Source organism: Diabrotica virgifera, chromosome 5 (genome assembly GCF_917563875.1).
Source record: "Diabrotica virgifera virgifera chromosome 5, PGI_DIABVI_V3a".
Taxonomy (NCBI): Eukaryota; Metazoa; Arthropoda; class Insecta; order Coleoptera; family Chrysomelidae; genus Diabrotica; species Diabrotica virgifera.
The window spans coordinates 205,226,366-205,254,351 of record NC_065447.1 but is presented as its reverse complement, the minus strand read 5'-3'; the positions used below and the strand labels follow the sequence as shown (position 1 = coordinate 205,254,351).

Below are 27,986 nucleotides of genomic sequence, written 5' to 3'. Positions count from 1 at the left end.
AGGAAAGATGAAGTGATTTTTATAATTTTTATTGCTTTTAGGTCAGCGAAAAAATTCCGTTGGCAAAAATGGAAGAGAAGTATGAGAGAATATTAAGATATTGTGAAAAGGAAGTAGAGCGGATAGTAAAAATGTATAAAAAGCAAAAGGATGATCCACCAGTACCCCGTTTATTTCCTCCTATTGCAGGTAAATTTGTAAATCTCTGGCTCCCGTGAATAAGCACATAAGTCCACGTAACAAATTTTTCAGAAGCGTCGAAACAATGTTTATGGGGTCGTGCAAAATTGCAGAATTACTTTGAAGAAATTAAAAGTACCTTTTTGACAACAACTTCTTCCTCGTCAGTAATCCGATTGGGAGTATTACCTTGAATTTCAATGAATTCTCTTAAACTGTCTCTATCTATCTATACGTTCTCTATCCTCTGCAACTCTGAAGCAAAGGTATAATGGAGTTCTGATGTCTTTTGTAATGTGGTTCACATACCTTGGTGGTGATCTTCCCCGAGCTCTCACTCTTAGCACCATCCCCTGCAATGTCAGCTTCTCCAGATCATCTCTATCCACCACATAATCAAAGGAAGGGGTGATTTTTTCTGTTACAACGTTTCGAAGCAGAATTGTAACGTGCAGCTCTCTAAGAGTAGACTCGTTGGTTCTTCTTGCGGGTCAGAGTATTCACAACTTTCTTTGCCGGCAAAATATATCAAACGCGTATATATTGCATCAATCAACTTCCTACAAAGACTAGCATTTAGATCCATATAGAAAAATGAAAAAGACCATTGTTTTTACAAACCTTATCTTTATATCTATGGTGCTCAGATACACAAATATATCCATCAATCCTCCGGAATTGGTTATGAGGGTGCTCAGTTACACAAACTAATTTACCTATTCGGTGTCATTGATTCTGACAATGTCTGGTCTGTTCTTATTTCTTCTATCTATAATAGGGTGGTTCGAAAAAAACTTTTTTTTATTTCAGATCGCTATAGTGCACAAAAGTTGCCGTTGGTATAGACGTGAAAAAAGCACTATAGTCCAGAAAGCCACTACGCATCCGCTAGAAAAAATATTCTAATTAAGATTTTTTGCACAATTTTACTCAAAAAGGACTCCTTTTAACAAATTTGCATGTTGCCAGGACCAAAAGGTGGTGAAAAATTTTTTAAAAGTTTTTTTTTTGTTTTTTTCCTAAAATTATTTTTTTTTGCATGGAAAAAAGTTTTTTTAGGTTTTCTGGATCATTCCAAACAGAAAAAGTCTTTCGTGACTTTTCTCTAAAATTTATAGTTTTTGACATATAAGCGATTAAAAATTGAAAAATTGCGAAATCGGCCATTTTTAAACCTCAAAAACTATGTGAAAAACTGAAAATTTGAATGTTGCCAAGGTAGGTAGATATTCTTTAAACATCGATTGATGAAATCCCGAAGAGTTTTTTGCAATACAATATTCAAAACTTCTTTGTTTTTTAATTGCTAATCAAGCGTGCTCGACACTATTTTCCACCGAGAGTATGGTGCAAATGAAAGGAATAAATTCGTTATTTCGTAAACCGGCGACTTTAAGGAAAAATCCCGAAACAGGTCGATTTTATTTTTAAGTTATGATATTGTGGCATATATGGTCTACTAGTGACGTCATCCGTCTGGGCGTGATGACGTAATCGATGATTTTTTTAAATGAGAATAGGGATCGTGTGGAAGCTCATTTGAAAGGTTCTTAAATTCTCTATTCAGTAGTGTAAACATTTACATAATTATTTATACAGGGTCCCCTTCTACTTCTTTTTTTGTCAAATAATTTAATTTAATAATATTTTTTTGGACACCCTGTATAAATAATTATGTAAATGTTTGTATTACTGAATAGAGACTTGAAGAAACTTTCAAATGAGCTAGCACACGACCCCTATTCTCATTTAAAAAAATCATCGATTACGTCATCACGCCCAGACGGATGACGTCACTAGTATACCATATATGCCACAATATCATAACTTAAAAATAAAAATCGACCTGTTTCGGGATTTTTCCTTAAAGTCGCCGGTTTACGAAATAACGAATTTATTCCTTTCATTTGCACCATACTGTCGGTGGAAAATAGTGTCGCGCACGCTTGATTAGCAATTAAAAAACAAAGAAGTTTTGAATATTGTATTGCAAAAAACTCTTAGGGATTTCATCAATCGATGTTTAAAGAATATCTACCTACCTTGGCAACATTCAAATTTTCAGTTTTTCACATAGTTTTTGAGGACTAAAAATGACCGATTTCGCAATTTTTCAATTTTTATTCGCTTATATGTCAAAAACTATCATTTTTAGAGAAAAGTCACTAAAGACCTTTTCTGTTTGGAATGATCCAAACAAAAACTTTTTTCCATGCAAAAAAAATAATTTTAGGAAAAAAACAAAAAAAAAGATTTAAAAATTTTTTGACCACCTTTTGGTCCTGGCAACATGCAAATTTGTTAAAAGGAGGCCTTTTTGAGTAAGATTGTTCAAAAAATACGAATTAGAATATTTTCCCTAGCGGATGCGCAGTGGCTTTCTGGACTACTAATTATTATTTTTTTATTAATTTGTCTTCCGGTCGCGCAATGCCATCGAAGTTAGCAAAAATTGTGAAAAACCTTAATTTTTCATATTTTTTTAAGCAGGCCAGATGGTTTTAATTTCGTTCCTATACCATGAAATAACTACTAAAAGTATGTAAAATCAATATAAATGCACTTATTATACTTTTGTTTTATATCTCTCGGTTGCCCAACATAATACAAAATGAGTAAAATTAGTAGTTTTTGCAAAATTTCAAAGTTTGACTGTTTAGTACAATTTAATCATACGACTTTTAGAGATGCTGTAGTTTAATTCTATTACAATAATATATTTAAAATCCAAGCATATAAGATAAATTTTGATATTCAAGTGGAATTCGGTCGCGCAGCTTCGTCAAAAACAGCAAACTACCGAGGGGCGAGGCGAAAGTGACGAATGCCTGCGAAGCGCTCGCAGCGTCAAATAGAGATCCATGTGGGAAGACCTCTACAAGGGAGTATTTGTCTTCTCCATTACAACGAACTGCCATTTCGCCACCTTTTCCAACACTTAGAAGGAAATACAACAGACACAATAGGATATCCGGACCAATTGGAAAGGCCCTACCTGATTGTGAAAGACTACCGGTTGTTGATTTTATTTCTATCGATTGTGAGATTCAAAAAGTTGACAAGCGTATTCTGAGCAAGGACCGATTGTACTTGCTTGAGATATCAGAAGTCGTCAAGTTAGGACATTGTTCAGAAGACTTTGTAGTACGTGATCTTGGCCCAATGTCAAAGTTGTCATCGTTGAGCGGTGCAATAATGTGGTTCTAATATAGTCGTCTCTGGAACTGTGTCCACACACTTTACTTGAAGCTTCGGTTACTAGCTTAACGCATCTTTCAACTGCCTGTGTATGGCATGTGAAAGTATCTATACTCATAACAGGCTTGAAGTCATTGCTCACATATTGTTTTATCTCTTCATTAGTCAATGTTCTTAACAGTGGAGGGTAGTAAGTGTACTGGTGTTCCATTGGATGATTTCGTAATATCGTTAATTATTAATAATATTAATATTTCAATCAACGGTAATATGTACTATTTAGCTTCAAAGTTTAAGTGTGGTGGTTTAAAGATTCTGATAGAATGCCACTTTCAGATATTGCTTGCTTTGCCTTCATGATACTCCTGAAGCCCAGCTCTCGGATATGGTTTCTTTAATCAGTTACCATAGCCAAAAGTAATATTTCGGGATGGGCAAATTAGTTCGAGATAAGCATTCCGTTGTAAAACGGGATCAACAAAGAAGCTCTTCAGGTAAGTACCTTGTAGATTCAATGATTTTGTAATCATGTCTAGGCCCATTTGTGAATTTGTGGTTTATTTTTATGGCAAACCACATAGGCATATAACATTTGAGAATGAATGTGACAATCTTTCTCAGATTTAAGAAGGGCTGGACACACTTATGTAGAAACGCAAAAATCGGTTTTCAGTAGTAAGCCATCTTGAATGTGACATTGGGCCAGGATCACGTACTACAAAGTCTTCTGAACAATGTCCTGACTTGATGACTTCTGATTTCAACTTTTGGAATCTCACAATCAATATGATTAAAATCAATAATGGTAGTCTTTCACAATCAGGTAGGACCTTTCCAATTGGTTCGAAATATCCTATTGGGCCTGTTGTATTTTCATCTAAGTGTTGGAAAAGGTGGCGTAATGGCAGTTCGTTGTAATGGTGAAGACAAATACTCCATTGTAGAGGTATTCCCACATGTAGCTCTATTTGTGGCTGCGCGCTTCGCTGGAATTCGTCACTTTCGCCTCGCCTCTCGGTAGTCTGCTGTTCTTGACGAAGCTGCGCGACCAAATCCCAGTTGAATATCAAAATTTATCTTATATGCTTGAATTTTAAATATATTATTGTAATTGAATTAACCCTTAAGTACTAACACCCCGTCTCTCAGACGGCATCGCTTGTCGAAAGTGGGATATTTCCCTTCCTAGAAAATTTTGAAGGTCGCCCATTTATGACTTTTCAAGTTGGGTTGTTCTTTAGTAGTATTGAATTCGGCAATTTGCTGCAGGTTGTTATTCAAAAGATATTTACGCTCAAAGTGTGATTTCCGTCTAATAGACGGGGTATTAGTGTTTGTGCCCAGTTCGTCATTACACATAATGTGTCCCAGTTCATCAAAAAACATCAAATAAGTCAATAAAGACCCTGAGGAACCTCTTTTGAAATGGTTTGATGAGGTAGAAGACGACATAAGCGAAGTGGAATCAATTTGTGATGAAAATGTTGCCACTGACTACCATTGCTTTACTGTACTAACTATAGTACCTGTCAGTTTTTTTTTGTTTAAACATTTTTTAAAAACCTTTTTATTTTAATTTTTCTTACGCTTTGTTTAACTCGATTATAAATTTTTATTAAGATTCTTTAATTTGTTTAATTTTTATCACACTTTTTTCAGGACTAAAAACGTACACGAACAATCCTTCCATTCTTCTTATAAATGTTTTTTATTATAATAAATACAGAAAAACTAGATTAATTAATGTGTTTTTTAGATAATCAATACTTTCAGTAAGTCATCGAGATATTTTTTGCATTAAAATATTTAACAAGAAACAAAAATTACCACTAAAATATTAAACCCGTCTGTCAGGCGGTTAGTTAGTGTTTACGCCATTGATTTAAGATGTTAGTACTTAAGGGTTAAACTATAGCATCTCTAAAAATCGTATGATTAAATTGTATTAAACTTTGAAATTTTGCAAAAACTACTAATTTTACTCATTTTGTATTTTGTTGCGCGACGGGAAGATATGAAACAAATGTATAAAAAGTGCATTTATATTAATTTTACATACTTTTAGTAGTTAATTCATGGTTTAGGAACGCAATTAAAACCATCTGGCCTGTTTAAAAAAAATATGAAAAATTAAGGTTTTTCACAATTTTTGCTAACTTCGATGGCATTGCGCGACCGGAAGACAAATTAATAAAAAAATAATAATTAGTGCGTTTTTCACTGACGATAACAGGAGAATATTGCTATACAGAAATATAATTAGTTACCATAGATTAAATTTTAGAGGATACTGAGTGACATTCGGATATTCACAGTTGTACTTTAAGTGCAAGTTTGACATAACTCAAGATAGCTTAAATATTGATGTGTATTAGACATATTTCCCGATGACTTATTTGTCTGCTAAAATAATTTCACAAAATTTAAATAAATATATTGTTACTATAAATAAAAATAGAATTAAAAATATCTAAACTTCATCAGGATCGATCTCCACTAAATATGATCGATGTCTGGAACATCAGCTACTAACAACCCTTGAGTAAAACGCCAAAATGGTTTATCTAGAAGGCACAAGGTGTTTAAGATTTTTCTTATTCCTTTTGCTTATTGGAACTGGCCCACCATGCAGCTTTAATAATTGAAGTTTGCCTGCTTCTTTCTCTTTCTTCGATATTTAACAGAGTTAAATTTTTCTTTATTAATACGTGACGGCCTGAAATAGAGAGTTGTTAAATTATCTTCAGAATAACACGCCCAACGCAAGTCTTTATAAAGAAACTTTTCACCACTCTTAGTAACTTTTTTGAGTCAAATTAGTTTTTAAGAGTAGGTACTACAAAATCGTGGGTTCCATTACTTTTACTATAAAATAATTCTTTTGTTTACATCTTCTTATAATCTGTATACAATCATATGGATGATTAATTTTATTTTGTTTAATGTGTTATTATTTCCTATTAGTATATCCTCTAATGAACATACTAAATATATTTCGGTTTAAGCACATCTCAAATATATCCAGATATGTTCATTTGCTCTGCTTGTATTACGTACAGTGGCGGTTTCTCCATAAGTGAACATGTGCACGTGAACCCCCAAAATTATTTTCACACCAACATTCATATAATATGTAATATTTATCATTCTATAAATAACATTTTAATCTAACTATACAGTAATTGAAATTCGAAATAACAGATACAAGGAGTTTATAAATATCTAATAGGTAACATTTAATTATTTTTATTCTATTTCAAAGGAGAAAGTTCACGGATGCGAGGCCTTAGACAGAACCCCGTGTTCACCGCTCTCACATGCAGTGGTTCCTATACCAATGACTTTTCATATGACAAAATATAACTCACCCCGCTACCCGCTATAGCCCGCAAGTTTAGATGGCCACAGGATCACAATTTGGATGTGATCTTATCGCATGATCTTTGGTGTTTTTAACGTGCACGGCATACGTATGTTTAAATTTTGCTTTCATGAAGTTCGAATTTCGGAACTATATTAAGAATGGAAGGATTTGTGGACGTAATTGTTAGGGTGGAATATTTAAAATTAATTAAATTTTCTTCACTATATTTAGAAGAAAAATTAAAAATGCCGAAACCAAATTTGTTAATTAAGAATGTACCAAAGTGCAAACGTCGGGATTATAAATGATTATTTAAAATGGAGATTTGTGTAAAAACTTACAAATTGTGTAGGTGTGAAGCACATCTTTGGAGAAGAGGAAGCATAATGAATAAAATAGAAGATACGATTTTAACTATCCAGTTGGAATTCCAGATTGGAATTCTCCAATTATGTACTTGTTACGATGCCAGTGACAACTGCAGAAACAGAACGATGTCTCTCTGCATTGAAACGTATCAAAACTTTCCTTAGAATAGCTATGGGCCAGGATCGATTAACTGCACTCGCAATGTTTTCAATAAAAAAAAATGATTCAATAAATTCCAAATTTTACTGAATTTGTTTGTGAATAATTTATCTAAAAAATAACAGGCGACTGACTTTCGTTACAAAACTTGCTTGTAACATTTAAACACTAAATTATAATTTTAAGTCAATAAAATACATTATTTATTGTAACTTTTAATAAGGTCCTTTGATTTTTACAGTTTGAAGACAATCAAAACCCTTTACCTACGGAAATAGGGTCTCAAGGTCTTTTTATATGTTAACATTATGTGTGCACCCCCAATATTTTACACCAGGCGCCGCCACTGATTACGTACCTAGCATTAAATATTCAAATATTCAAAACATAATCTAAAATCTATTTCAGAAACTAAATTGTGCAAATCAGTTTATAAATTATCATGAAATATTATGCGAATTCGTAGCAAAATTTATTATATTATTTAACTATAAATATATTGTCTAATCTATTTTTTTAGTTTCTTATTCCCTTTTCCCTGCTTGTTTTCTGATAATGCTATACATCGTCTATTCCTCTTCTATTTCTTTTTCTTGTTCTTTCATGCCGTATGCCTTTATGAGCATCGGATCCTCTTCTATTTTAAGATATTTAATGGGATACTAAAAACGGGCCATATGCCTAGTAGACCAGGGCGCATCTGTAAAAATATTAGTACATTTGGACGTTGAGAGGTGACTCAAATTTTTTTGCAGAAATTGCTTGAAAATAAATCAAATAATAATATTTGAGTTATCCTCCCTCTCAAAAAGGTCCGGAACATTGTTTAAATAATCAAAATGTCAAAAAATTAAGGAAAAATTCGATTTTTTTCTTGGTTTTTTGATTATAACTTTAAAAGTATTCATTTCCGAGAAAAGTTGTACTGACATAAAAATTGCGTAATTAAATTTCCTACAATATAGAATTAGTTATAAATTTAAGAAATAGTCATCCTTGTTGCAAAATAGCAATAATTGTGAAAAAAACATACGAAAACAAGTATTCGCATTTTACGTTTTTCAACCATTTATGCTACACTTAGGACCTTCATATTTCACCCTGAAAAATTTTATGATACAGTAAAACAATACTGTAAATTTCATTAAGATCGGTTCAATAAATTTTGCAAAATAAATTTTGCAATCCAGCTTTCGTAAAAGAAATTCATTTTTTCAAAATGTTACAGGACTAAAAATAAAGCAGATAGCAAGTTAAAAATTTTTTTGCATATAGAAGTGTACTGTACCTTTCATTTGCAATTTTGCAAAATTAAAATCGCTTAACACCATGGCGTCAGGAATTTTTTTAAATAAACATTAATTATTGGTGCTACGCGCAGGACAGCGGATAGGTTGCTCTGATTGGGCATTCCAATGACCTTTGATAATGATTGATACATTTTAATTTTTATGACATTTCGATATAAATAAATAAATTTGTTTATTGCAAAATAAAAACACATACTCTATCCTTTGAAATACCACTTTTATTAGCAAAAACTTTCTTTGTTCATATATTTTAACTTAAATAATAAAAGTTTATTATTTTTAAACATATGCAATTGTTTAAACAATATTTCACAAACAATAATAAAATTAGTTTGATTTTTGTGGAATTAAAAAATTAAAATACAACAAAATATAGAGTAAGAAAATATTATATTAGATAAAGATTGGAAAAAAATTTGGTAGAAATCAACCTGTGTAAATCGAACACCGCTGTCCTGCGCGTAGCACCAAAAATTATTGTTTATTTAAAAAAATTTCTGACGCCGTGGTAATTAATCGATTTTAATTTTGAAAATTGCAAATGAAAGGTACAGTTAGTGTTGCCAGGTCCGATTTGTTTTTAGTCGGTACATAAGCAAAAACAAATCGGGATTTAGGGTTGTAGATCGGGACAAATGAACAATAGCCCAGTAAATGACCGTTTTGGAGTGTAATTTTCAGAGTCAACTCCGAATTGCATGAAAATCTGGTTTTAAGTCCTACTTACTGTCTACTTCAAAGTTGAACTTGTACCGTTGGTTGCTTTTACTTGGGGGGTGACAGTTACAGTTACCCCTTATCGAGGGTAAAAAACGCGCGTTTAAAGTAAGTCCCAAAATGGATCAACTGACTAACTCTAAAAAACTTTTGTTCTATATAATTTTTAAACTAAGTCAATACTTTTCGAGCAATTGTATCGAAAAAATATTCATTAGCAAAAATGTAGCATTAAAAAAAGCAAAAAATGTTCAGAAAGTCTATAAAACTAGTAAAAGAAAAGTTGTAGCTCATCAAAAATACGTTCCTATTCGTCAAATTCCAAATCGAATTTTTCAACTTGAAATAACCAAAAAATTAAGCAATTTTCGGGCAAAACCTATTAAATTTTTTTAAAGTGTTTAAAAAATATTTAATTTTGTTTTATATAAAAGTCTCTAGCATTAAAACTAAGCCAGTTACGCTAAAAATAAAGTTGGTTCCTTTTTTTCGTAAAAAAATCGTGAAAATCTCCCCCTATTTAGCACCGTAAATAAAGTTAATCGTTACCGCTTTACCATTTACTTTATATGTGTATTGTTTATACGATCTGTAAGGTTTACCAGTTGGGAGTGCTTAGTTTTGAAAAAATTTGATTTTATAGCAAAACAAATTCTCCTAAAATATTGGAAAATGCCCTTTTTTCAAAATAACTTAAAAAGTATTAGGGATATTAAAAATCTCAAGGAATAAGAAGTAGGTAGGTCTTGCTTTTATAAATATGATAGATTCATTTTGTTTTTCTGTAAGATAAAAATTGGTTAAAATATGGCTGTTCATATTTTGCATACACTCGTGATTAGTGACTCGTTCAGGCCCTTTCAATCATGTAAAAAATACATAAGTAAAATAAATTGTTTGTAAAGCGGTAACGGATAATTTCATTTGGGGGGTTAAGTAGGGGGAGATTTTCACGATTTTTTTACCAAAAAAATGGAATCAACTTGATTTTGAGCATAACTCGCTTAGTTTTGATGCTAGAAACTTATTTAAAACGTAAAAATAAAGCTTTAATAAAAATGGTATAATTGGTTTTTCCCGAAAAGTGCTTTATTTCTTGGTTATTTCACGTTGAAATATTTGATTTGGAATTTGAAGAATAAAAACGTATTTTTCATGAGCTACAACTTTGCTTTTGCTGGGTCTATAGACTTTACGAGTTCAAATTTTTTTTTCATTTTTTTATATTATGCTACATTTTTGCAAACAATATTTTTTTCGATCAAATACTTACTTTTGAGTTATTTGTGAAAATCGCCTGAAAACGTGATTTTTTGGTCGAAAAATAAACATTTTCAATCGTAAATAACTCGAAAAGTATTAACGAAGTTAAAATTGTATAGAACTAAAATTTCTTAGAATTAGTCAATTTATCCATCTTTTGACTTATTTTAAACGCGCGGTTTTTCACCCCCAACTAGGGGTGACTGTCACCCCCCGAGTAAAAGCAACAAACGGCACAAGCCGTACAAATTTTGACCTGAAAATTAGTTGATCCTGAAAATTACACGGTATCGCCGTATTTACCGTTCATTTACTGGACTACAAGGTGTTTCTATAATCTGTATTTTTTAATCCTACATAATAATAATAATCAGACGAAATTAAAAAAAAATCTTAGATTAAGTGAATTATTTATTTTTTATTAAAATTATATTTTTCATTCGATTTTGCCGCTTTTAGGAGTTCCTTGTTCTTATAACATAGTTATAAAATTCACTTCAAGTCCTCCTGAAATTGGTTTTCGTGGGTGAAAATCGGGACATTTAGTGTCCCGATCACGTACAAATCGGTACGCGTCCCCAGACCCCTGAAAATCGGGAAGTCCCGCGCAAATCGGGACACCTGGTAACGCTAGGTACAGTACACTTCTATAAGCAAAAAAAAAATTCAACTTGGTATCTGCTTTATTTTCAGTCCTGTAACATTTTGAAAAAATGAATTTTTTTTGCGAAAGCTGTATTGCAAAATTTATTTTGAAAAATCTATTGAACTGATCTTAATGAAATTTACAGTATTATTTTACTGTATCATAAAGTTTTTCTGGGTGAAACCTGAAGGTCCTAAGTGTAGCATAAATGGTTGAAAAACGTAAAATGCCAATACTTGTTTTTGTATGGTTTTTTCGCAATTATTGCTATTTTGCAACTAGGGTGACTATTTTTTAAATTTGTAACCAATTCTATATTGTAGTAAATTGAATTACGCAACTTTTATGTCAGTACAACTTTTCTCGGAAATGAATCATTTTAAAGTTATAATCAAAAAACGAAGAAAAAAATCAAATTTTTTCTTCAATTCTTGACATTTTGATTATTTAAACAATGTTCCGGACCTTTTTGAGAGGGAGGATAACTCAAATATTATTATTTGATTTATTTTCAAGCAATTTCTGCAAAAAAATTTGAGTCACCTCTCAACGTCCATCTCAAAACAGATCCGCCCCGGACTATAGGTAGAAGTAGAATTATATGAAGAAGAAGAATAAGCAAAAATTTCTGTAATTAGAAACAAAACAGAATACTTATGCATTGGGAATGAAGGAGAAGATCTAATATTTAACGAACATGAAACAAACACGAACTGTGAGGAATATAATATTTGGGAACAACAATCAACAAGAGTGGGCACGTGGAAAAAGAGATAGCGCAAAGGATCGTGAAAGAAAAAAGGGTGATTGGATGCCTAAACCCGATGCTATGGTCAAAAGAACTATCAAATCAAAGAAGACATCTCATCTTTAAGTCCATCTTTAAAAGTATAGTGCTCTATGGATGCGAATCATGACAACTTACTAAATCCCTGGAACGACGTTTACTTGCATTAGAAATGGACTTTTGGAGATCAGCTAGACTGCTAAACAATCAAGGTTTGAAAGAATACAAAATGACCAAATCAGAAATATAATGAGAGTCATCATTAGGGAGCGGATTTTATGCTAAATCCATATTGCATGCATATTTGGCATATTTGAGAACTTTACTAAATTTTGCATATTTTTAAAGAACTCTACATATTTTGTGCCTATTTAAAAACATTTAAGTCCAAAAAAAATTTTTTGGGGACACAAAATTTTAAATTTTTTAATTCGACACAAAATATTTCCCTGCACAGGCTGTCGTATCTATTAATTCGAGATCTACCTGAAGAGAGACGGCTCATTCACTGCCTTTTCATTTTTTTCTTACGAAAATACCCGATCTTTACACAAAGTACTTATAATGCTGATTGTAGGATGTTAAAATGATGAAGGACGGTTTACCGGGAAATCCGAATTTTATTTACTTTTATTATATTTAGTACAATTTGTATCCCAATTTAGTAGGTAGGTACCTATAATTCTGGTGATTCTTTTAAATCCCCTATTGTTAAGAGAATTTACACCTTTAACCATAGGTTTACGATTTTCTAACGAAAATTGAAATATTCATGCTTTAGATCAGATCCCGTCTTTAAAACTTTGGAGGAAATATGCGAAATTATTAAAGGAAATTTTGAAATTGATTTTGGTGCAGAATTTTCGGCTTTAACAAGTTATTTTAAATACGCCCCAATTACTTCTGTTGATGTTAAAAGGAGTTTTTCAAGTTATAAAAATATTTTATCTGATCAAAGAAAATGTTTCCTCGTAAAAAATTTGGAAAAACACATTGTAGTGAATTATAATCGAAGATAATATATATATTGTTTTATTTTAAATAGGTAACTATTGGTATCAGTTTTTGTAAAAAATGTGAATAAATTGCTTATATAAAAAATAATGATTTTACTTGAAAGATGATAAATAAGATTGCCGCCCACCTCCTATAAAAGAACCCCCCAGGAATAGAATAGAACAGAAAATTTGTGGTTTCTCCAAATGCGCATTTTTTGAATTTTTGTGCATATCTTGCGCATATTTCTTAATTTTTTACTTCATATATATATGCGCATATTTCATCAAAATTGATCGCATATAAATCCGCTCCCTAGTCATCATAGACGAAATTCAAAGGAGACTGATCTGGTATGGTCATGTAGAAAGAATAGACGGCGACAGGCTGCCAAAACAAATTTTAAAATTAGTGCCAAGGGAATAAAGGAAGGGAGGAAGGCCGAAACAATCCTGGCTAGGCGGCATTCAGAAAGCAATATCGGAAAGGTACTTTCACCCTAGCGAAAGGAACGACCGACAAAGAACGCTATAAAACGCTATAAAAAACCGGTATAGCAATAAAATAGAATAATAGAAGAAGAAGGAGCTGTGATTCTTCCCAGTCTCTTGTGAATTTCTTCCTCTGTTCTTTTTTCTACCTCTTTGTCTTGGAGCTGTTCTAATGGGTAATTTTTCGTTTTGTACTTTTTTTCGTTGTTTGGCAATTTCATGGTTAAGTTTGACTATTGTCAATATATGGTCACGTTGGGATTTACTCCTCTGCAACTTCTACACTCAGTCATGGATCTATTGAGTTTTCTTTTAATGAGAAGATGATCTATTTGTTTCTCGTATTACCCAGGAGAAATCCACGTTATTTTTGTACACCTTTATGATTAAATTGTACACTTGCTACTTTACATGTTCCATTGGAAATTATAGTAGTTTTTTCCACTGTTATTACTTTCTTTGTGCAGGCTTTTACCACTTGTTATATTGATATAATTATCTTCTTCTACTTCACTTCTACTCTGCTCTTCCTAGTTTGGCATTCATATCTACCACAGTTATTTATATGTCATATTTTTGTACTTCTTCAATTAGGTCACCAAGCTGTTCATAGAATTTATTTTTTATTTCCATGTCTTTCTCTCCTCTAGGAGCATGTGCGTTAATTATGCTTATTTTAATATATTTCTCACATAATCTTCGATCATTCCCTCTGATATTGCTAGAAAGTCTGTTACTACCCGGCTTATTCTTTCTGACACCATAAAACCCATCGAAAGGAATCTATTTGACCCATCGCTTTTAAATAGTACATTTAGTCCAGTCGGGTTAGACGAATAACAGGCCTAACCTTGCATTAGGAGCTACCCCAAATTTTATTTTTCTAATCTTTAGAAAGGGTCAATATTAGTATAAATTTAAAATCTCGACTTAATTCCACCGTTGCGTTAGCCGCCATCTTGATTTTAAACGAGAACCGTTTTTGCTCAATATCTCCGCCATTTTCAATTTTTTGACAAAAAGTGTGGAAACTGAAACTGTTGAAAATGCGATTTTCTATGATTTCATTAATTATAATTTTTTTTGTGCGGTCGATATTTTCCGAGTTATGAGGGGAAAATAGTGAGAGTTGGAGCATAATGATTGAATTATTGAATTACCTCGTTTATTATTAGTTTTACAACAAATATGTATCTATACAAAAATGAATAGAATTAAATTCTACACAATTTTGATCTCTTTCTCTCTTTCATTTTTTTGCTAAAATTAATATTTAAGGTAGTACGTATGCGGTAATGGCGCGAGCGTAAGACCGGATTGATTTTATAGCAATTGTTTTTGTTCAATATCTACGCCATTTTCAACTAAAATTGTTCAAAATAAAATTTCCTACAATTTATTTTTAACAATTGTTTTCATGCGGTTGATATTTTCCGAGTTACATGAGAAAATAGTAAAAAGTGGTGGGGGAAGCATAATTATTGAATTGAGTTTTGTTTCCGAGCTGCCCCAAATTTTATAATTCTATCCTTTAGCAGAAATCAATAGTAGTGTAAATTTAAAATCTCGACTGAATTCCGCGGTTGCATTAGCCGCCATATTGATTTTAAATGAGAACTGTTGTTGCTTAATATCTCCGCCATTTTCAACTTTTCAACCTAAATGGTGGGAAAGAAAATTGTTGGAAATGCAATTTCCTACAATTTCTTTGGCACAATTTTTTTATACGATCAATATTCTCCGAGTTAAGGGGGCAAATAATGGAAGCGGAGGGGAAGCATAATTATTGAATTGTCTCATTTATTATTAACTTTACGACATAATTGTACACAAACAAAAATAAAGAGAATTATATTTTATACAATTTTTGAAATTTCCAATGAAACATCAACCAAACTAAGTATATAAAAGACATAAAAAGACATTATATGCATTAAGTTCATTTAATTTTATTAACTAGCGGGTTTGATTGGTTGAATTTGTCTGTCGATATTTTAAGTTTTATGTCAGCTAATATATCGTGACGTTTCAACAATTTTTTTTTAATTTTGGACCCTGTTGGGGGGAATTTTCCCATTTCCCCCCCTTGTAGACCCGCCACTGGTTCTCTCGAAAAATTGTAGTAAATCGTAATTGCAACAATTTCAGTTCTTACACTTTTTGTGGAAAAGTTGAAAATGGCGGAGATATTGAACAAAAACAATTTGCTACAAAATCAATCAGGTCTTACGCTAGTACCTTTACCACATACGTACTACCTTCAATATTGATTTTACCAAAAAAATGTATGGCACCAAAATTATACAAAATTTAATTCTCTTCATTTTTGTATAGGTGTATATTTGTTGTAAAACTAACAATAAACGAGATAATTCAATAATTAAATAATTATGCTACAACTGTCACTATTTTCCCCTCATAACTCGGAAAATATCGACCGCACGAAAAAAATTATAATAAATGAAACTATAGAAAATCGCATTTTCAACAATTTCAGTTTCTACACTTTTTGTCAAAAAATTGAAAATGGTGGAGATATTGAGCAAAAACGGTTCTCGTTTAAAATCAAGATGGCGGCTAACGCAACGGCGGAATTCAGTCGAGATTTTAAATTTATACTAATATTGACCCTCCCTAAAGATTAGAAAAATAAAATTTGGGGCAGCTCCTAATGCAAGGTGAAATGCTATCCCGACTGGGCTAATTTTTCAACATTCACTATGTCATTTTCCAGCTGTTTGGTTTCTTGCCAGGCCACTATTTCGATTCTTTATTTCTCACGCATCTAAATTTTTTAATGATCCTTTCTCGTAGGTTCCTCTTTCTAAGCTTTAAATCCATTTTCCCACTTTAACTCCATTTTAAATTTGTTTGTTTTCTTTCTTGCTATCTTCTTTTTCTTCCTCCAAAAGTGTCGCCATTTTCGCAGTTATTACCATTTGTCTTTTTTACTACGTTTTTTTACTATTTTTTAGTTTTCTGGCTGCCCTTGTGGAGCTTTCTTTTTTTATTTCGAATACCTAGCTGCTCATTCTCTTCATCCCATCTCCATTCTCTACCGTCTACTGGTATTATCCTCTTTTATTTATTTTAAATCCGATCATTGTCGATAAATATACTTATTTTCAATAATTTAAATGATCTATGTAAACAAAATCACTACAAATTACTAAATATCATTGTTGACTTGTAGGAAGGATAAAATGGGCTAGATCATTAGTTTCACATTTAGAAGAGTTACTATCTAGTGTCACTACTCATCATATCCTAAAAAATCTCCCAGCTACAGTAGAATTATCGAAGAAACACAAAACCGCTGAAGCTATGCTAAAAATCTACGAAGCTGATATGGTTGCTTTGTGGATGAATCAACATGTAAGTAAATAACAAGTAAATAACAAGTAAGTAACAAGTAAATAACAAGTATGTAACAAATAAATAATAAATAGATAACAAATAAATAACAAGTAAATAACACGTAAGTAACAAATAAATAAGTAAATAACAGTTAGATTATAGAGAGTATAGTTAGAATAACAATATTAAACACATATTTTATAGGTTTCTGAAGTTGATCCGTGTTTACTGAGAAATTTGTTATCGATATGTCAAGAACAACAGAAGTTGAAGGTCAATCTTCACCAGGCTATTCCACTGTTAATAAGAGAATCAGATCTGATGATAAAAATGAAGCTGCCAGTGCCTATGGTTGCTTTAACCTTATACGCAAAACAGGAGCATTTCAGCTTGGTGCAAGATTCTTTACAGGTAAATTTACTCAGTAGTATTATCTAAAGTTTTTAAAAATGGGATTAACATTCTTCAGTAGCAGTGCATTTTAAAACGTGCAGTGTTAGAAATATCTATGACTAAATAACGTATTTTTGTTTTAGTTTCTGATCAATGACTTCTTAAAAGCTGTTAAAAGCGTCAAATTAGAGGTACGACCTTTATTTCTACCCCACCTGATCAAGCTGACATACAACATTGAACCTGGATTAACTAAACTAAATTGGGTATCCGAAAATTGGCAAGAATTTGTGGATAAGGGAAATGCTGCAATAAGGAATTTTAAAGAATTGGTAAATATGTCTCACAATTATTTCAATTTATGATTAAGATAAGATTAAAAAAAGACAATGTTTGCCCAGTGTTTCCTATGAAACACAGATTATTGCACTAGTCAGTGACATACACAATTTTGGGTACATCTTCATAATTAATTATATCAGTATAGTTCATACCAAACCCTTCTTTCAGTGAGTTAACGATAAAATGTCGAAATATATTAACCTAGAATGACAATAATTGCAATTTTACCCCTTGACATTGTGAAAGTATGCAACTATCCGTCAACGAATACATAATTTTCTGAGTTCTATGTATAATAATCACGATAGAAATAATTCGACAAACTATGATGCACTAAAAGAAGGGTTTGGTATGAACTTTAAATCATTTATACACATAGTTTCAAAAGTTATGCATCACCGCTCGTATTCACGATGTTTACGCTTTTATAAATCCGTATTTTTATCACATATTTAATGGGCCTTTTTTATAAAACATATACCATTTTCGTTTTTTTTATTTTATTTGATTACCCATTCAATTCACCTGGTTTTGCCAAGGTTGCACATTTGAAAAATTTATTCTGGTGAAATTTTTGAAAACATGATTAAAAATTAATCGTAGGTACTTTAATTTCTGAGTTGGACCGTATAAGAATTATCGATTTAGTTGAAGAAGGCCATTCACAGCGGTTCGTGGAGGAAAGAGTGGGTGTTTCTCAGAGTGATGTCTCACGGATATGGAATAGGTTCCTGGAGACAAACTCGATACGAAATAGAGTCGGTCTGGTAGATCCCGAGTTACCAATGATCGACAGAATAGACATATCAGAATTTCCATATGTAGAAATTCTTCTATGTCTGTACCAGACCGCCAAAGGAAATTCATGCATGCTACAGGAGTGAGAGTATCGTTGGCTACAATAAGAAGAAGAATTTTAGACTAAGGTTTGAGGAGTTGTCGACCAATAAGAGTTCCTCAGCTACACTCTAGACATGTTTTGGACCGCCTCCAGTGGGCTCAAGAACACGTACAGCTCCCCCAACAGTTTTGGAATTTTGTGCTTTTTTCAGACGAGACCAGAATCTGTTTAAATAGTGATAACCGGCGAAGCATGCTTGAATTCTCTTCGGTTTTGAAATCGACGGAGGTCGACTATCATCATAGCTATTCGGATTTTAGAGGCGGCTGAAAAGTTCACTATTTGATGTAAATCCTACCATTCTCGTAGATTGCGCAGCCACGATGTCCTTATTTTATATAAGATTTGTTAATATGTTAAGTCCTTAAGAAACGTCAATTGTGCTATGCTATTGTTTCTGTTAATATTTTTGCTATATTCTTGATGTTGTATAATACATACAATATGTATTTCTTTGTATGTAGCTATTCATTGCTTAAATTATTTTTTTAGACTGACAGAGTCCATGACATCTATGTAAACAGAGTTTTAGAAGTTCTAGAGAGTATGCAGATCGTCCAACTCTACGCATTACCGGAAATTGGAGAAGAAGCTTGGACTGTTGAATCGTTTTGCAGTAAAATCGACAACATCTGTAGAAACTCCGCTATTGAACTGCATAAAAAAAGTTTGATGGTGGAAGAAGCAGTAGAAGAAATTTTGTCATTAGTTAAGAGAGCTGATGTTGATCCAGATAGTAGTTTCGAAGAAGAAGGCTTTAATTTTGAAGGTGAAGTAGTACATGCTAAATTTATTAAGAGATAACAGTTCGAGTCTATATTACATTTTTTTTAGATGAGTTCAGCAACGCTGATATGGTAAATTCATCCACCCAGCAACAGTCAGATTGGTCACTGGTTTGGGAGTGTTTCGAAAAACCTCATATACTTATAGGAGGAACTATGATCAAGTCAATGCAAGAGATTGTTAAAGGTGCCTTGGGAGAAATGAGAAGATATTACAGCAGAAAAATTGTTGACGTTTTGGTTAAAGTAACTAGAAGTTCTTTGGATGCGCTGAGGAAGAGATTTGCGTTAGAATGTAAGTTAAATAAGAAAGTAAGGCGCTTGTTATTATATAAATTAATTAAGAAAAATTAATAAGAACAAGAAGAAATTGTATCTCATTGCATAATAATTCTTCTTCTTCTACTTGTAGTGCCTATCCGTTTCGGATATTGGCGATCATCATGGCAATCTGTGCTCTGAAAAAATTTGTGGTTGTTGTGGTGAACCACGTACGTTGATTTTTCAGTCAGGAAATCCTTCGCCTTCTTGGTCTTCGTTTTCCTGCTGCTTTTCCCTGTGAAATAATTGCAGTAGTCCCTACCTCTTGCTGTTCCTCATGATGTGACCGACGTATTCGATTTTGGCTATTTTAATTGTGGCTATAAAGCCATGTTTCGAAAACCTCAATTTTTTTGTAAGCGGTGCTTGGGAGAATCCACGACTCAACTCCGTACAACAGTAGAGGAAAGATATACCATCGTAGTATCCTGATTTTTATGGGTATTGATAAATCATGACATTTGAATAGCTTAGCCATTTTTAAAATGTAAATCTTGCTTTCTCTATGCTACATTTGATGTCTAGGGAATGGTCCCAACTTTCAGTGACGTTTATACCAAGGTAGGTTTATATTTTTACTCTATTTATTGATGGTTCACACTGATTCGTCCAAATCGCTGATCGTTCTTATAGATTATTATTATTATACATTTTGCTTTCTTAATATTTAGTGAAAGTCCATTTTATTTCTCTGAATTACTTCTGTGATTCTATTCATTCACTCCTGGAGGACTTAAGAACTGTCAGCGAAAACCACCGTGTTGTCTGCCTGTCTTATTTTAGTGATAAATTCTCAGTTAATTCGAATTCAGGCTTCAACACTATCTACTGCTTCTTGAAAGATTTCCTCAGAGTAGGTATTTAGGTATATGTTGAACAGCAGTGGTGATAGTATAAATTCCTGTCGGACCTTAGGTTTGATTTTGATTTCGTCGGATTCTCCTGCCTCTGTTCCAATAGACAATGTTTGATTATAGTAAAGATGGCTAATAATTCTTAGATCACAGGTGTTTATTCCAATATTGGTTAATATCTCCATCAGCTTGTCGTACTTCACTGTATCGAACGCTTTGTGGTAATTAATGAAGCATGCATAAATATAACAACGAAATAGGTGACATTGAAAAAATATTTTTATGATTTTTTTAATTATTGCAGACAAATCTGAGAGAACACCTGTTTTTAAATTGAACTCAATTTTGCTGATTCCTAAAGTAGGCATCAAACCAAATTTGGAAGAAGTGCAAGAAATTCTAGTCATTGTAGGAAAAACAATAACTTCGGTGGCTAAAGGGATTGGCCAATGGACTTTGGCACAGGGACAGGTAAGCATTTGTGATATTAAACTCTTTTAATGCATTGGTCTATTTGACATAATGTTTTGATGTGTTGTGATAGTCTTTTGGGGGAAATTCAATTACAGGTAATACATCATTTTCATGAGTTTCTTATCTAAGATAAAAATTAAACATGACAAGTAATTTATTGTTATTATCATGCAATCATCATAAAATAGCTCACAATGTTGTGGGAAATAAACAAACAAAAAAATATAAAAGAGATAATGAATTCCCATGTACAATAAAGATAACATTTCGGGCAGAATGCCCCATTCGTCTAGATAAAATTAGTCCAGTTCCGGAAAATTACATAACAAAATAAAAATAAGTCATTTTGTGTACAGAAAATCTGTAGGAACAATCAAAGCGATTTTTATTTTATAACTCCTAGATGCTTGATAAATATACGAGTATTTTAAAATATCACAAAATAGATTGAAGTTTTCTTACATTGTATCATTTAAACTACCATAGAAAGTTGTGGGGTTAATGTACCTTATAAAATTACATTATTATGGTCTTCATTCTCTTCTTTTGGTGCCACCTCACGATGGAGATATCGACTTTCGATACCACCTCTCGAGAATTGAGGTATCTTCGGTGAGTGTATAATGCAAATTAAAACTTAAAGGCACAATCCATAAAACTGCCATAGGACCAACTGTGAAGTACGGCACTGAATGTTGTGCAGTAAAAAGAAAGAGCGAACAACAAATACATGTCGTGAAATGAGAATGTTTAGATGGTAAACTAGATGGACAAAAAGGGATAACATTAAGTCGAAGATATTCGAGGTAATATCGAAATGATTGAATTGTCGAACCCAAAACAAATAATCGTTAAATTACCAGTTCCTTAGAGGAATAAAGAAAATATGGTGGTGTATAATTTTCGGGCTCAGCTGTAGATCTATCGCCTTTTAGTGAAAGATAATTTATTTATGTAAACTGACACTAGGTTTCCCGGGAGACGTTACTTTACTGATACGCTTCGTATGAAATTTAAACTGAGACTTCTCTATGATGATGCTACATGTTGTATGTATGAGGTGACTCGAAGGAATATATTTAAAGGCACATCTTGCCTCGTTGAGTTGACTCTAGTGAATGATTCTAATGAATGCTCTTCCTTAGCTGCTCGATGAATTGGGTCATAGCCCACAAGTTTGACAAACAAAGGTTTTTATTTAGTCAGCACTAGTGTTGCCCAAGTGCAAGACCAAGACGAGACTTAGAGAGTCTTGGTCTTGGTCTTGCGACAGTACACCTGGTCTTGGTCTTGGTCTTGGTATTGCGCTCCAGGTCTTGGTCTTGGTCTTGGTCTTGCAGCAAGAGTCTTGCAAGTCTCGCAGTTGCCCATTAGCCTATTACATATCTTAGAACTAGAACAACGTAACAGAGTAGGTCAATTTTAAGCTTTAATATCACAGCCGTAGTAAAGACCAACCAAATTAATAAATATCTAAACAACTGACACCGGGTGGGGTTTGAACCTACGATCTAAGCGATCCGTGTCTATATTCCAACTAACCAAAGTTTATTAGGAACTTACGTATTTTTTCGAGTATTTGCCATTGACAATGTGTGATTTGAAAAGAATTCAATTCAGTGACAGATGTGCACAATATGAAGGGTCAGAGGGAAAAAGGATGAATGTAAATTTTTGGTCATCTTGAGATTGTTGTGCAATCTGTTAGCTTAGAAAGGGTACTATCAACCTGTGAATGGACAAGGGGACATAAATATGATAATCGTCTTAAAATCACGTCACAAGATTGGACGCAAGGGGTAAAAACAATGAATATGTAACTTTATTTCTCATTTTACCGAAAATGCTTGCAGATAGACATTCATCGTTCTTTCCCCTGGCCCTTCATATGTTAACGCCAGTTCTCATTTTGGTACCGAATACCAAACCGAGAATAATACACTTCTCCAAGAAATTAAGGCACCTCCTTAAAAATGGAATGGGTCATTTTTGATGTCTCGAATTTCCTAAACCTGTTGTCTGATTTAAGTGATTTTTTAATATTATATAGCCTTATTCGTTGACAATATCGCTGTAATAATATTGTTGCTAGAAGTTAAATTGTCGTTGTATAGGTACCCGATATAATCGGTTCGCTAAACTCAGACACAACTAGCTAGTGATTTTAGTAAGTAATTTTGCCAGTTTGGTAATATTGGCAAAAAAATAATTACTAAATAGTTACTAATTACTCAATAGTTAGTAATTTTGCCAATTTTGGCGAAATTGGCCAAAAACAAAAAAATTACCTACTAAAATCACTAGCCAGTTGTGTCTGAGTTTAGCGAACCGACTTTAACTTATCGGTACTAATGAGTGTACCAATCAAACTGTGTTTTTTTCTCAAAGTAAGCATCATCCTGTGGAATATTCTAGCATTTATAAAATACTGAAATTAAGACCCAATTACAGTCTCATATTTTTTTAACATTTTGTTTTTTCATTCGCTTATGTTGGATAACAGTAAAGTTATGTATTTTAACAACTAGCCTTTTTTTTATCAACACAGGGTGTTTGTAAATAAGTATGGTAAATTTTAAGGGGTAATTCTAAACAAACGGGTCATGTTACCCGTATGCGCTCCAATGGTGAATATTAAATTCTTTATTGTATGTCAAAAATGCGTAATAACTACCTCTTAAAACCCACCAAATTTCATTTGCATATCTCAACCGGTTTTAGAGCAATAAATCGTCAGTTTTTTAAGAAAAATTGTAACACCCCCTATTTCGGAAACGAAGCATTTGCGAACATACACTTATAAAGCAAACTGTCAAATTATTTTTCGGGCAGAATTACCCCTTAAAGTTTGCCATACTTATTTAAAAACACCCTGTATTGATGAAAAACATCGCTAGTTAAAAAAGTACCTAACTTTTTATTATCCAACATAAGCGAATGAATCAAAAAAACAAAATGTTAAGAAAATATGAGGCTATAGTTGGGTTTTAATTTCAATATTTTATAAATGCTAGAATATTTCACAGGGTGATGCGAACTTTGAGAAAAAAAAATACAGTTTGATTGGTAGTGTCCAATGACAAATTTACCTGTATAGAAACAATATTATTACAGCGATATTTATACAGAACAAGGCTATATTATTATCAAACATTAAAATCAAATAAATAAAAAATCAAATTATCAACCACTTAAATCGAACAAGTTTAGAAAATTCGAGAGACCAAAAATGACCCGTTTGTTGGAATAGTGTATAGCAACCAAAGAGCATAACAAAAGAACAGTGAGTCGATTGATAAAACAAATGACTAGTTTAATTTAACTACCTACAGAAAAAACTGCTATGAATGTCCTTTTGTTTTCCATGTATTTCACTGTAAATATTTCTTTGTTGAATGCCTCGTAGACTAGATATTTGGGTATGTATTTGGTTACACGGTATAGACGGCACGGCATTATCTGTTATAGTCTGTCTCCTATCGTAATCACACTCAGCAGAAAAAATATACATACAGAATAGTCTTATTATTCTATATATCGATATGATTTTTATGTGTTTAAATTCCTACAAAACTAATTAAGGAAAAAAATTAACTACTTATTGTAGGTATATTTTTTATCAGCATATGACATATTTTTAAAAAAGTTTCGATACATTATAGGTCTGGATCCCGCGTATGGAAAAAAATGATTAATAGCAAGCTGAAAATTTGTTAATAGCTTAACGGTGTCTAGTCGGATAAACTTTGATATATGGGAACACTGGAACAGGGGCAGTTTTAATTGTGGAACAGGTTAAAAATTTGGAACGGTCAGACCACGAAAACGGCACATTTATTTTGTCCGACAGAATAGACTTAAACTCTTCGAACAGAGATTAAACTCTCGTGCAAAAATCAGACTGCTATTTATCACCTATCATAATTCCTGTCATTTGACATATTCTACATGTTCCACTCATTAAAACGCTCATTTGGTGATAAATAGCAGTCTGATTTTTGCATGAGAGTTTAATCTCTGTTCGGAGAGTTTAAGTCTGTTCTGTCGGACAAAATACATGTGCCGTTTTCGTGTTCTGACCGTTAAAATTTTTTAACCTGTTCCACAGTTAAAACTTCCCCTGTTCCAGTGTTCCCATATATCAAAGTTTGTCCGACTAGACACCCTTAAGCTCTTAACAAATTTTCAGCTTGCTATTAATCAACTTTTTTTCATAAACGAAATCCAGACCTATTAATTTATGAATGGAGGGCGGCTATTCTCAAAACCTGGACAATTAATTTCAGAGCGAAGAATGTATGTTTGTTTATGGTATTATCCGTAAGGCGCATAAGTCCAATTTTACAAATTTTTTTGCTTCTCATAGAGTGCCTACCTAAGAATATACCCGAACTAATATACTTCATAAAAGACCCTCAGTTCTAATTGCAAGACGCAAGAGTCTTGCAGGCTTAGTCTTGTTCTTGCTCAAATCTTGCACGGTAAGTCTTGGTCTTGGTCTTGCTCAAATTAGGCGGTCTTGGTCTTGGTCTTGCGAAAACTGCAACCAAGACTGATTTTGGGCAACACTAGTCAGCACATTTAGTGTGCCCTAGCCAAAAATATTGTTTATGATTATGTGACGCACATGTGTAAATATAATAACAAATTGGTTCATATGATATACGGGGTGATAAATATATACTGTTTAATGTCGGATATGACTGATGAATATTTGAGATTAAACAGTGGGAAAAAATTTCTTTTTCTTGTTTTATTCTCAACCTTCTCCATTTTTGGACATAGGCCTTTCCTAATTCCTTCCATCGGTCTCTATCCGGGGCAACACACTTCCAATTTGTTCTGGCCATTTTTTTGATGTCATCTAACCATCTCATCTGTGGTCTTCCACTTGGCCGTCTACCTTTGTAATGCCTCCACGTTGTATTGAATTATTCCAACGTTGGTCTTTTTGTCTAGCAGTGTAGTCTCCGAAGCTCCAGTTGAGTTTGGTAACTTCTGTTGTGATATCCTCGCCTTTTGTTTTTGATCTTCAGTCAATCGTTCCGCTTTCAATCTGACAGTAGTATACCTAACATTGCTCTTTCCATTGTCCTTTCTGTTGTGGCTAGTTTATCACATTTGCCTTGGTTAGGGTATAGTTTTGACATACATATGTCATGCTAGGAAGACTGCACGGGTTAAACATTTTTCTCTTCAAGTATTGAGGTATTTTGAGGTATTTTCTACCGGTCTTGCTCTTCTAATGATTTCCGAAAACTTTGGTTTTCTTTCTCAAGTTTCAGAATTTGACCTAGATAGATATGTTCTGGGACTTGTTCTATCTCATTGTCATTGAAGATAGTTAATTAAGATATTATATACAGGGTGTTTGGTAAAGAATGGGCCATAGCTTAACCTTAGATTGCTGAGCTTAGTACAAAAGTTGATAATAAACGAAATACAGGGTGTCAAAATTAAACTTTTATTTTATTTATTTTTGAATACTTCCTGACAGGCATGGGATAACAACACGAAATTTGGTAAGTGATGCTGACATTGTACAATCTACTAAATTATGTTAAACAGACGTTTTTGGCTACTACCGGAGGCGTACGATGGGGGAACGTGAATGGTTGACCCTCCCAAATTCTACGCCAACGGCGGAATTGCTATTTTAGTGCAATTTTTTGATTCTGCAATACTTTCTACGTAAAAAACATACTCTTCATTCGTAACGATAAAGCCATTAGTTTTCAAGATATTTGAAGCTAAAAACGAAGGAGCATAATACATTAATCAAAATAAGTGTGCCTTTTCATTTTTAATTTCAAATATCTCGAAAACTAATGACTTTATCGTTACGAATGAAGAGTATATTATTTGCATAGAAAGTTTTGGAGAATCTAAAAATTGTACTAAAATAGCAGTTTCTTCAGTGGCGTAGAATTTGAGAAGTGTCAACCATTCACTTTCCCCTGTCGTACGCCTCTGGTAGTAGCCAGAAACGATTATTTAACATAATTTAGTAGGGTGTACTATTCTTACGATGTCAATTGGACCAGAAGCATTTTTGGGCTCCGGTCAGTAATTCTACGAAGAGCATAGAAATAAAGATAAACCATATAAACATTTGCTTGCTTCAAAATTGATCACTCCTTGTATTAGTCCACATGGACGCGGGTGTGGCTTATTACTTTCTAACGTATCTTATTGGGCAATACTGAAGAGTAATTGGTCAAATTGTTCAAAAGTGCTTAGGCTCAAATCATATCGTTATCTGGCCAAAATACCTTCTCATGTTTCAAAGGCGGCAAGCAATATAAACACTATATAAACAGTGTCGTCGTCATAACTTACAATTATTTTATTTTTATAATACATTTTTTGTCTCATTTCTTTAGTACTTAAGAAATGAATAAGCACATTAAATTGCATTTGTAAGTATTATATACCTACTTTTAATGATCAATTTTAAATTTTAAAAACTGTATTGTTTATACAGGATGTCCCATATATTATGCGAGATTTAATGACGTCAATTTGCTCAGTCCGCTGATTGGATAATGTAATTAATGGAATTTTTCATGTTTCATATTTTTATTTTTTCCATATTTTCCTTTGTATGTGTCCATGTCTAAGAGACATATATGAGGAGATGGAGTGTACATTGATTGAAGACTCTTGATTTTAGGTATTGGGGGGTATTTTTTTTTTCTTTAGAATAAAAGACACTTTTCCGAGTGATGCCCAGGCCAATCTTATTATTATTATTTTTTATTTCTTCGGTCTGATTTTTTTTATTTAATTTAGTGATTTGTCCTAGAATACCTCTTTTACTTGCTTTATGCTTGTTTGTGCCACTGTAATTATTGGTTCTCCTTGTTGATTGGTCATGGCTTTTGTTTTACTGTAAGCGATGTTCAGTCCCATCTTTGTCGATTCACTATCTAGTGCTTCCATCATTCTTTGTAATTCTTCACTATTTTCTGTTTTAATACAATATATATACTTACAAGTCAAAAGTGACATTTGAAAAATTGTGTAGCTCATGTTCAAGTAAAATAAAAATATTATCATGCTTTGTCACCAATATTACT

The 27,986-nt window shown here is 32.7% G+C and overlaps 1 protein-coding gene across 1 annotated transcript in view; it reads left to right on the top strand.

Moving 5' to 3' along the window:
* The window catches only part of LOC126885269 (dynein axonemal heavy chain 5), a 356,025-nt gene that overhangs the window by 38,818 nt on the left and 289,221 nt on the right, over nucleotides 1–27,986 (top strand). The window contains exons 9-15 of the mRNA XM_050651757.1: nucleotides 42–189; nucleotides 16,674–16,855; nucleotides 17,042–17,248; nucleotides 17,374–17,562; nucleotides 18,966–19,250; nucleotides 19,313–19,553; nucleotides 20,738–20,904. Of these exons, the coding sequence (XP_050507714.1) occupies nucleotides 42–189; nucleotides 16,674–16,855; nucleotides 17,042–17,248; nucleotides 17,374–17,562; nucleotides 18,966–19,250; nucleotides 19,313–19,553; nucleotides 20,738–20,904 (1,419 nt within the window). The remainder of the gene's footprint in view (nucleotides 1–41; nucleotides 190–16,673; nucleotides 16,856–17,041; nucleotides 17,249–17,373; nucleotides 17,563–18,965; nucleotides 19,251–19,312; nucleotides 19,554–20,737; nucleotides 20,905–27,986) is intronic.